The 12109-nt window shown below is 33.1% G+C and overlaps 1 protein-coding gene across 50 annotated transcripts in view; it reads left to right on the forward strand.

The window, feature by feature from the left end:
* The window catches only part of LOC145316015 (NAD kinase-like), a 45949-nt gene continuing 33840 nt past the window's right edge, over positions 1 to 12109 (forward strand). For 26 of the 50 annotated variants that reach the window (XR_013878243.1, XR_013878246.1, XR_013878244.1 and 23 more), the window contains exons 1-4: positions 1 to 80; positions 395 to 486; positions 1264 to 1324; positions 10151 to 10234. Coding sequence is in view for 7 of the 50 variants with exons in the window: in XM_080156283.1 (XP_080012409.1) it covers positions 414 to 486; positions 1264 to 1324; positions 10151 to 10234 (218 nt within the window). In the remaining 43 variants the exon portion in view is untranslated. Of the gene's footprint in view, positions 81 to 394; positions 487 to 1263; positions 1325 to 4788; positions 4991 to 5226; positions 5386 to 5640; positions 7676 to 9165; positions 9330 to 9593; positions 9764 to 10150; positions 10235 to 12109 lie in introns of those variants that run through there. The other 24 variants (XR_013878223.1, XR_013878225.1, XR_013878227.1 and 21 more) reach the window with 5 other exon arrangements.

Here is a 12109-nt window from a genome sequence, read left to right on the forward strand (position 1 = left end):
ACAAAATATACGCAAAATCAGCTGACTCAAGACATAGGATCAAAAACAAAAACATTAAAGATGTGTTTTGCAAACGTATGGTATGTTTTTTTCTTCTCATGATTGTAAAAATGTATTTTTAAAAATAATATGTTTGAAATAATATATTCAATGTAAAAATCTATATCTTTACAATCATATTTTTCGTATTTTCTATAAAGTATAGGTTGTTTGGGTTTCTTAAGGTGTTGATAAATAACTGTGGAAAACTATGATATTAATTTCGTATCTTAAGGCAGATGGCTTGTTTTATAGGGAGAATGTCAACACCCAAGTAGCATGCCTTCGCTAGTCGATCTCTTGTGCACGCGCTGAATATTATTGATTTTTTCCTAAAATCATGTAAATTTTTCAGATAGGCGTACAGAACTAAAATGGAAGAGAAGACTTTGGCTTTGGCTCAATCCTTGGCCAGACAATCCTCTCTCTCCACAGACTCACCACCAGGTACATTACCGATTTACTGACCGATATTCTCTTCTTATAATAGGTCGTAACAAGATAGAGCAAAGCCTTTATTTCAAATCCCTAGGCACTAACATTCCAATCTACCCTTTGATTTCACGACCCTTTTGTCTGAAAATAGTAACTATGGAGGGTAATGAGTTGCACCTGTTTTGGGTCAAGACATTACCCCTACTCTAAATATTGTGCATTTTTAAAATTTAAATAATTTTAGTGGATATAAGATATTGTCTGTCTGTCCGTCTGAAGCTTAAGATCTCAGTAACCGCTGAACCGATTGGGCTCTACTTTTCAGGGATTATACCTACTGGTCCTGTGATGGTTTTAAGCTATTTTTCTGGGAAGTGGGACACCCCAACCCCCCCCCCAAAAAAACTAAAAAAAACATCCTCCATTTTTTTTTTCGCAGGAGATTTCCTTGGTCCTTCTTATTTTTTTTACTAATTTCACCTTAACTTTTTTTTATCATCTCTTGGGGAAAAGCCCCTAGAGGCTAGGGGCGAAGCCGCTAGTGTTAGATATAAAGTTCAAGCCAAATAATTTGGTTCATAAAGAAAAGCTACCTTACGATTATTTGTCACGTGATTTGTATGTTTTAGACGATGCCACTGCAGTTACAGGAACGGACTAAGGCATCAGCGAAAAATAGATATCCTTTCAATAAGAAAAATAAGTTCATACTACTTTATATTAAAGGATGCATAGAAAGCTTTGCTCATATTATACGTGATTGTTCTTGTTATAATTTTAAATGTTTAGGATCTCCAAAATCTGGACGAACTCATGCCTCAATTCTTCAAGATAAAATACAAGGTTTCAGGTAGGACAATTTTTATCAAGAGTAAGAGTAGATGTAACTCGTAGTATTTAGGACATAAGGTTTTGTTGTCGATATAAATTAATAGATGTTTAAGTAGAAATCTCAACCAATAATCAGATAATTTATTTAGAACATGCTAACTAAAAGTATGATATTGGTACTGGTTTGTCGGATTTATGGCAAGGTCGATTCCGTTTTCTGTGTTGATGTTGTCTGCTTCTTCAATATTGTTGTTGGTGGTGGTTATGGTGTCGCTGTTAAAGATGTTTTTCATTGATAATCTGAAGACAGTTGTACCTGTAAGCCTTTGAACTAATAATTTTACTTGGGTATATAATATCAAATTAAAATACAACATATCTTTTAAATTTCAAGATTTAAGTTTGGAATAATGTGGACAATACGTTAAAATGATCATGTGAGATCAAAGAAGTAAAGGTGTGAAAAATAAAATTGGTTTTGTAATTTAGACTTTGTTTGTAAATAATTATTAACTTTGCTAGCATGCTATTTCTTGTTATCTTTATAAATGTTTTTTTTTGTTGATTTAACATACATCTAAAAATTAAGTTTCATTTTTTTCGCAAGTTTTTATATGTTTTTACATAAACACGCAGATTTATTATTATTTGATTATTAAAAACCTTTTTGGATTCTATGAAAAAAAAAGTTGTACCTATATCTGATGTTGTTGTTTATTTTTTCAAAATAAGTTGAAATTCAGCTTTATATTATATTAACCGCAACAGTAGTCAAAGTCTTACGCAGGGATATAGAGATTTTTAAATAAAAGATAAAGTAATCCTTTCTGGTACACTTTTTACAGAAAAGGAGAGAACATTAGACTGTAATCTATATTGTACATTGTACTTTGTATCCATATGATATTAGCTCCACTGTTGAACTGAATAGTTAATCCTGAATAAGATTTTAATTTTTGAATATGTAAAAAGATAAGGAACAAAGTACAAATGAGTCAACATCATAGAGATTATAATACAATTGCGCAGCTACTCTAACTTTATAGCTTGTCCTTTTGACCTTGGGTGTAAGCAGGGAGGGAGTGGACATTTGGCTATTATTACACTAGTCCACAAAGTTATAAAATAACGTTTCCATATTCGTTGTCTTAACAACTTTAGGGACTTTAATTAAATTTAATTTGGTTTGTTTAGTAGATTGAAAGTCCAAACATTTAAAATACTAATATTAATCTACAGTAGGGTAATTTTGTGTATCATCATTAGGGATGTACATCAATTTATCGGCCATTGTCTTATCCCTTTCGATCCCTGGGTGTATATTTTATTTTTCTTGAATGATTTTAAACTAAATATGTTTAATATCTTTTTATTAATTTGGTTTAATAGTCTACTGTCAATTTTCGCCCCAAATCTACAGTTAGTTATTGCTGCCTTTTTTTAGGGACAAAGTTGTCCTTGTTATTTTATGACAATAAAAACACGAACTTTTTTTCTTCAACAAACACAAATCCACAATCAAATAGACAAGATCCACCTTTGTAAAGAAAATCATGTTTCGGGCCTTGTTCCATCAACTGGTATGGCTGGTTCGTCAGGCCTCTTACATACAGGGTGTCCACTAAATAAGTTGCATTACAAATCATGCAAAACGTAATAAATGAATTGATTTATCACAAATATAAATAATTACATCTTCATACATGTAATTATACATTATACATATGTACTGGTTGAAAATTAGGATAACTAAACATGCTCATACGTTTTTATTCTTTTATGATTTTTCAAGCTTTTCATTAAAATAACCGAACATTACAAATAACTTCTAATATTTTAATAGTTATTTCTCGTATCGTATTATAAACGGCTTTCCGCGGATATAGAATGTACAATTATAAGATTAAAACTAGTTTTTTTAGCCCCGTGGTGCCGAAGAAAAATGGATATAATACGATGCTAGACATAGTTTTTTCGTATGGATGAGAACCGGTTCCTATCCACCGGATTCGAATGAATACGAGAAAATATTTTAGAAAAAAGAATAAGGAGCTGCTGTACAGGTGGCTACAATTTATCCTTTCTTTGTATTTTTAAAGTTTTTTTGAGGACACCAAGTACTTTGATTTTTTATATACATATATTTCTGGGCCTTTAAATAGATTGGAATGTTAGGAATTCTAAAAATGTTGACATTGTTATAATGATTGATGATATTTCTGATCATGTCTACAGAGAGATAATTCAGTTACACCAAGTCAAGGGCTCAGTTCAAATGTCTCAGTGACACTTTTAAATTTGGTTTTTTGTCTTCTAAGCTTGTAATAGTTTGGTTAAGCAATAATTGGCAATATCTCTCGAACTGAAAAGGGACAAAAAACAAAACTAAACGTACTGTTGAGGTTATTTAGTGTTAAGAAATGGTTAGGGTAATAAAGCAAGGTCAGGGCCCCGCAGGGTGAAAGCTTTTCATAGAGGCTAAGACACATTTTATAGTTCAAAATAGGGGGGGGGGGGGAGGGGTAGATGTGCTTCATTTGTTCTACGAATTAAACTAAACGATTTTTCATTTTTGAAAATTAATCCTAATTTTTTAATTATTAAAATTACAAATGATCATTTGAAAGAAAAAAACATAAACCAAAAGAAATCTTTTGTAATTATTAATAAGAATCTTGTTTAAAAACTGGGTCTTTCAGATAGCTCACATAGTTGCAATTTTACTGTCATTGTGACAACATCTTATCTTGTTTTTTTTCAGCTTAATTTCTTTTGTAAATGTTATTATATAATCGCTTATATAACAGTTTTGTAGTGACTATTAAAGTAAAATGAAAAATTACAGTTGACATTTTTTTGATAATTTAGATAATTAATGTGAGTTAGTGTTTTTTGGGTTTTCTAACGTAAAGAAATACCATAGGAAATCCCATTCTTTATTAATATAAACTGTATACTTTTTCTTTCATTTGTATTTTATGAACTTTCACCAAAATAACACAAAGTTCAAGCATTTAATAGAAAATACAATTATTTAGAAATGTTTAATAGCTTTTTCAAGAAATGTTAGATAATTTAGCTAAACAAAACTGTATTATGTAATTCTTTATTGGGACAGTTTGGATTAAAATTTGCATCTGTGTTATTTTTTTTTAATGTGCAATCAACAGTTGTACGCAACTTTGTGTTAATTTCTAGTATCGCAGCTACTATATAAATTGTGTTTTATGCTGTAAGTCCGTCAGTCTAAACTTAAATGTAATTTATGCCTCATCTGTACAAATGAGTGGCACACACACTTACCCAGGCTAAAATAGTAAATTACATGAATCAAAAAATCAATTTCACGTTTTTTAAAGATCTCATATTACTTGAAAACACCTTTTATTTTTTTATTACAAAATTTATATAGCCATTGCTGCGCTGCTAATATAATTGTCCTTGTTTTTATTGTATTCAGCTTTCTCGTTGAAATATTGAATTGTGGGTATAATAATTTGTGAAAATACTAATGTTACAGGTAGTCACAAAATGTTATTATCAATGAAAGGTTATCCAATTATGTGAATAGATATCATTAGAATTATTTCTATAATCATTTGAATATTCAAATCATCGTATAAAAGAATTTGTGAAAAAGTTGTAGTTATTGGCACCATTTCACATTAAAGTTCAGGGAAAAAAGGTATACAGAATAGAAACTAATTATTTTCAACTTAAATTTTTGAGATGGTCTGCTATCATTTTGTCTACAGTTGGAAAAATATGGATTATTTTCCTGCATTAATTGTGCAAACGTAAAATTGTTATGAATATAGAAATAAATATATTGAGCAACAATATTCTTCACTTATATTTTTTTAGTAGTGTTGATTCTAAAATTACACTTGTTATTCTGTATACCAAAGTTTCTTACAAAAGTAGACCCATCAAAGTTAAAATTTGACATGCTGCCATGGCGAGTGGAGTCGTGTTTGCAGAGCCCATGAATGGAGTCAGCTGGCAGGAAGACGATATTCCATACAGACATTCAGATAAACCTTCACACAGACACTCAGATACAACACCAGCTAAACTTAAGTAGGTCTAATTGTTTTCTCCCAAATGCAAAAGTTTTGTTTCATTGTACATTTTATTAGTACATATTTTTAAGGGGTTTCCATTAAAGTGGCTCCCCTGATTTTTTTATATATAAATTGTAAATTAAGCGGGTAGTTTTTTCTTTAAGCCTAACTCTTGGGGGTCCTAACCCTGCGGGATCTATACGTGTGGTGTCTTACCCCACCTTGCTTCCCCATTATCTTATCTAACCTAACCTAGCATCTTCAGGTAAATAATAATCCTACCCTTCATGTTCAATTTTTTTCAAAATAAGAGGGAGTGGTAGGTGTTTTCGTCTAGGCACTATAAGGGAAGCCGCCTTTTTTTAAATATTTCTTTTTGTGCAGTTAAAAAAAAATTCTGGGGGTAGGGGGAAGAAGATTTTCAATTAATACATGCGTTCATTTTTCACCTAATGAAAAGTATTGCTCAAAACTAGTTATATCAATCATTTTTCGTTTAAGTTTTTCATAAAATTGATTCTGCAGGTTTAAAGCCACATTTTTATCAGATTCATAAATACCTTGCAATGTCCCTCTAAACAGTTAGTGGACCACAAACATATATCAAAAGAAAAAAACTTGTGTTAGATGTTTTATTTGGTTAATTAGGTTAAGATATTAACGGAGAGAGCCTCGCATGCCGAAAGTGATAGGAATTCGCAATACATGGCTAGAAAAAGATTTCAAATAAGGAGGAGGGCCCATAATATTTTATGCGGGGTTATACCAACTTCTTCCCTTAAATATGATTATGAATTCAAGTTGATTGTAGACGTACTTTGCTTATTTTACAGTGTTGCATGATACACAGGCGCCGCACAATCTATCTGGTTGTTGATAATAAAAGATAAATTGTTCAGATAACTTGAGCCCAATATTCATTATTTATATCAAGTGCCAACCACAAAAAAATGTCTGTTCAGCCGTTGAGTGCAACAAAATTAAATATATTTAGCTATATGAAGATGGTAAACTTTTGATGCTAAATGAATCATTTTTAATTTCATTTTTTCAAGAAGTCTTCTTTGCACTTAAAAAATAGCGAAGCTCTTTTAAATTTTGACTTATTCGTTTACCTGTCAATTAAGATTGTAATACACCATGAAACTTAATTTCTGTTTATATTAATTATTCTTATTCTTTTTTCTCAAAAAAGTTGCTTGATTTTGCTGTGCTTCTTTTAGAACATTATTTTCCTTATTGTGTTAAATGAGTCATAAAGCAAATTACATATGAATCCGACAATTTTCCGATTTAGTTTATACTACATATAGGTTTTTGAGTGGTTTTAGGCTATTTTCCGGCCCCTCTGACATTAAATAGGATAGAAACGCAGCTGCTAATGTAGTAAAAAACAAATTTAGGTTAATTAATATGTTAGGCCCTAACGTAGAATGAATATCAAATTGTCCTGTTTTATTTTGTGTAAATGAGTGTGTGTATGTGTATATTATTTTGTGAATGTTTGTGTGTCGTAGTATATAGAGTTTGTTGCAGAAAGCCCATGAGAAAGCTGTCATGGTAATCATCTGTTTAAGGATAAATATCACACAAAAACAAACATTTTATAATAACCAAAAATATTCTCTTTTCTTATCAAGAGAACGTTATAGCAGATGAAAATCATGAAATGTTATACTTATCAAACCCTTGTATAAAAAAAATATAAATGAAAAAAATACTGAAAAAAATGTAGTAAGAATGTTAAATTAGTTTGTATAATATTATATATACATGTACAAATACATTCTTGAGATTTAAGCTTTTCTACAAACAAAAATGATGTGATTTGTTATGCTACAAACTTATTCATGTTAATAATTGCTATACTTAATATTTCTATGAAATATGCCAAAATACAGCGAGGCTGAAACACCAATCATAATCAAAGAACCTGCCGAAATAAACGACCTAAGAAATGATTTTGAAACCACTGTGATATCAAGTGAACATTCCGAAACTAGGATCAATTCTGGTGGCAGCGTTTCTCACAATGAGCCATCCACCAGCGGTACCAGGCTTATCAAGGTTTATTCCGAAGGATCTCTCTATACGGAGAATGTATATGAAGATGAATCTGGCCCGAGCAGGCAAGGAAACTCTGTAACAATAAGTGAAGCTGTAACAGTCGGAAGACACCTAAAAGTTTTCTCTGAAGAAGGCTCTATTGACGAGAGTGAGAATGGGGTTGGAGGGCTGGCGGATAGCCCACCTTTCCGGAGATCCATTAGAACCTCTGCGTCGTTAGATCAGTGTAAAAGGTATAGGTAAGGTAGTTAGATTTTTTTTTATTATTTAACACTTTTTTGTAGGACATTAAACTTTTTAGTTTTGCATGTTCTTAAAACAATCACTTTTTGATTTATTTATTTAATTTAGTTATCATATAAATGATTAATTTTAAAAATTCTTAATTACACTCAACTTGACGTAGTTCGTTATTATTAAAAGCGAAGCTTTTCTATAATTAGGGTCGGTCCGTCCGTACGTCCGTCCGTAACGGATAGCTTTTTTCGTTAATTTAGACATGTTAGAATTGTCCTATCGATTTCAAATTTTGCATGGTGATTCCTTTAGTATTTAGGTACGATTTAGAAAGCGTAGCAACTCTATAATCATTACCAAAATGTCCGTACGTTCATTTTAAACATGTTGATTTTTTTACATTTTTAAATAGTTTTTTTTCGTTAATTTAGGCATGTTAGAATTGTCCTATCGATTTCAAATTTTGCATGGTGATTCCTGTAATAGTAAGGTACGAGTTAGAAAGCGTAGCAACTCTATAATCATTACCAAAATGTCCGTACGTCCATTTTAAACATGTTGATTTTTTTTACATTTTTAACAACAAATTTGTATGTGACCTAATTATTTGATTGGTCTGATTTTTGGTATACTGATTCCTGGGACAACAAAGTACAATATTATAAGCGAAGCAACTCTATAATCAAGTCCTAAAAATGTAAGTATGTCCATAATCATTATCCTGTATCAAGCAGTTTTTCAACAAATTTACTTACAATTTTGCTTTGACTCTTATTCATTCGCATTCTGATCATTCAGTTCTGACATTACACAAGTGTTAATGTCCGTTTGTCCTACCGTTTCAGAGCTTCGCTTTTATGGATGTTGTCATCCTTGTTAATAAAAAAAAACACCAAAAGTTTTGCGATGGCGGTATTTTTTTTTAGTAAATTTTCTTTGAAATTTTAAGAATAGAAATAGTTCCAATCAGTGATTACGGAAAATAAACCTTATTTACATTATTATAAGCATGTGTTTTAATTCTATTTTGATTAATTTAATTGTGTTTAAAAACAAATTATTTACACCTAATCTGTTATTTAAATATTAGTCAGACACAATTTGTAATGACCAGGGTTTTCATGTGGACTAAAGCGCGACTTTCCAGTGTTATCAAGTTTGCGGTGAATGATCAACTTCATGGATATAAGGATATTTTTTCAACATTTAAATTAACGCATATTTACATTTAAATAATTGCACATTTTGTCACATCAATTATTTGTACAAAAATCAAGTGGAATGCTTTCTTTAAAACTAGTCTTAAATAAGTATTACTGAGGATAATTGGTTTATTCTGCGCTGGACAGACTGATTAAACGACCCCAAAGAAGTATCTATTGTATAAAAAGTTGTGGCGCAACATCCCTTACACCTTGGAGACAAGTAATTAAGCGCTTTAACTAACCCTCTCTTTCTCCCAGTATGTCGGAGTGAAGAAACACAACATATTGTTTGCCTCCCAGAGGGAGAGTATCACCATGCTGTCTGCCTTCCAGAGAGAACTGGAGACAGTAGCAACTACTCTGCCAAGCAACAAGCATTCAGATGGGTGAGAAGGATCGAACCTGTGACATCAGTGATCAAACAAATAATAGTCAAAGCTCGAGACACGTTAGGAAGAGAGACAAACAAAATATATAAAAAAACTTATTTGATCTTTTTGTAAAAATTTATAGCTTGTACAATTTTGTTTTTAGCTAATTGGGGCCTGTTTTTGAATTATTAGATACATGCCGACAGTGCAATTTTATTGTTGTGAAATATTAGTAAGTTTCAACACCACAACAAGTTGACTTTCAATTTTTATATTAATAGCATTCTGACGTAAATAAAAAAGTATTAAAAATCAAATATTTTGTTTAAAATCCTGTAATAAAAAGTGAGACAAGTTCGAGTGATTCCAAAGTAAATTTTGCTGCCAACTGTTCCCTAGTCGACTTTATCAGCTTAGATAAACCTATATATGAGGATGTTATTAGTGAAGTGGTTGGAAATACTGATACTAATAATCAGAGAGATATAACTCGTATCTCTAGAAGGCATAGAGAGTAAGAGTTTTATGCATTATTAGACCCAGTTTAGTTTGAAATATTTCATATATTCGTTTCTTTATCATATTTGAGTAGACAGACAAAGTAATTTACATATTTATGTTTGGTTATGTTAAAGATTTTTATTTGTTAGGCTTGGTAGCTATGCGTCATAAAGGTTAATTTCCTAAGGGCTAGATAGTAGAAATATATGATATTCGTTGGATTGTTAATATTGATGATGAAATTTCTTTAAATTAGGAAATGTGTTTATAATTTATTTTTTGATCTTTTTAGATCATACAAAATGATAAAATTGCGTAATAGCATATGTTACAAATAATTTCATTTATTTCAGAAATAAGTAAATCCATAATAAAATTTTACATCTGTGTAATTTTTCAGGAGGACTCGGTCCCTGAATGCTCCAAGTCCAGTGCAGCAGTTTGGCCCTTGTGGCAGGATCATGAAGAATTCGGCCATGGTCATGTAAGTAACATTTTGGATCAAGGAAATAATCTAGATAGCGGGTTTCGTCTTATTTTCACAGTAGCTTTTGATAGGTTATTTTAGGTTAGGTAAATGTCAAGAATTGCCTGCTGTGTTAGGAAATTGGCCCTGCAGGGTTAGAGCGTCTTGAAGGTGCTAGAAATATGAGAAAGGCTACTGTGAAAATACGACGAAACCCGTTACTTTGTTTTCATTACATAATCCAGCATTTTATTTGTCATTAATTTAAATTCATTAAAGGATAAAGGTATACTTTTAAAATTGCCTTTTAGTTTATTAAAGAATGGGTTGGGGGGAGGGAGAGTATTTGTCGCCATATTTTCTCTAAATTAAAAAACACAAGCATTTGTTAAGTGCGCTACATATGTAAAGAAAATTGGGGTATAGTCCTTTCCATGACATCGCTCCATATGGGGCGATGATTTTCTATAGCTCCTTCAAGGAGCTATAGCATAGCCTCTTATCATATGGAGCGATGTGAAAGCCCCTTTTAAGGAGCGTTCATATCGCCCCTTATGATAAGAGGCTATGCTATAGCTCCTTCATGGCCTCTTAATAGCTCCTTTGAAGGGGCGTTAATATCGCCTCTTATGATAAGAGGCTATACTATAGCCCCATGATGGCTCCTTCATAGCCTCTCCATCGCCCCTCCGTAGTCCCTTACCTTAATTTATATAACATCCCACTTGATGGCCCCTACATCGCTCCTCCATCGCCCCTTCTCCAAATTTATATTACATTGTACTTTGATGGCCCCTACATCGCTCCTACATCGCCCCTTCATCGCTCCTACATCGCTCCTTCATCGCTCCTTCTCCAAATTTATATTAAATTGTACTGTGATGGCCCCTACATCGCTCCTACATCGCTCCTTCATCGCTCCTACATCGCCCCTCCATCGCTCCTCCATCGCTCCTTCATCGCTCCTTCTCCAAATTTATATTAAATTGTACTGTGATGGCCCCTACATCGCTCCTACATCGCTCCTTCATCGCTCCTACATCGCCCCTTCATCGCTCCTTCTCCAAATTTATATTACATTGTACTTTGATGGCCCCTACATCGCCCCTCCATCGCTCCTACATCGCCCCTCCATCGCTCCTTCATCGCTCCATCTCCAAATTTATATTACATTGTACTTTGATGGCCCCTACATCGCCCCTCCATCGCTCCTACATCGCTCCTTCTCCAAATTTATATTAAATTGTACTGTGATGGCCCCTACATCGCTCCTTCATCGCTCCTTCATCGCTCCTACATCGCCCCTTCATCGCTCCTTCTCCAAATTTATATTACATTGTACTTTGATGGCCCCTACATCGCCCCTCCATCGCTCCTACATCGCCCCTCCATCGCTCCTACATCGCTCCTTCATCGCTCCTTCTCCAAATTTATATTAAATTGTACTGTGATGGCCCCTACATCGCTCCTACATCGCTCCTTCATCGCTCCTACATCGCCCCTTCATCGCTCCTTCTCCAAATTTATATTACATTGCAACTTGATGGCCCCTACATCGCTCCTCCATCGCTCCTTCATCGCTCCTACATCGCCCCTTCATCGCTACTTCTCCAAATTTATATTACATTGCAACTTGATGGCCCCTACATCGCTCCTCCATCGCCCCTTAATAGCCCCTTACCTTAATTTATATAACAAAGCTCCTATATGGCCTCTCTATCGCCCCTTAATAGCCACTTACCTTAATTTATATAACATAGCCCTACATAGCCTCTCCATCGCCCCTTAATAGCCCCTTACCTTAATTTATATAGCATAGCCCCTACATAGCCTCTCCATCGCCCCTTAATAGCCCCTTACCCTAATCTATATAACATAGCCCCTACATAGCCC

The sequence above is a fragment of the Acartia tonsa genome, chromosome 4, assembly GCF_053477335.1.
Source record: "Acartia tonsa isolate MP-2025a chromosome 4, ASM5347733v1, whole genome shotgun sequence".
Lineage (NCBI taxonomy): Eukaryota > Metazoa > Arthropoda > Copepoda > Calanoida > Acartiidae > Acartia > Acartia tonsa.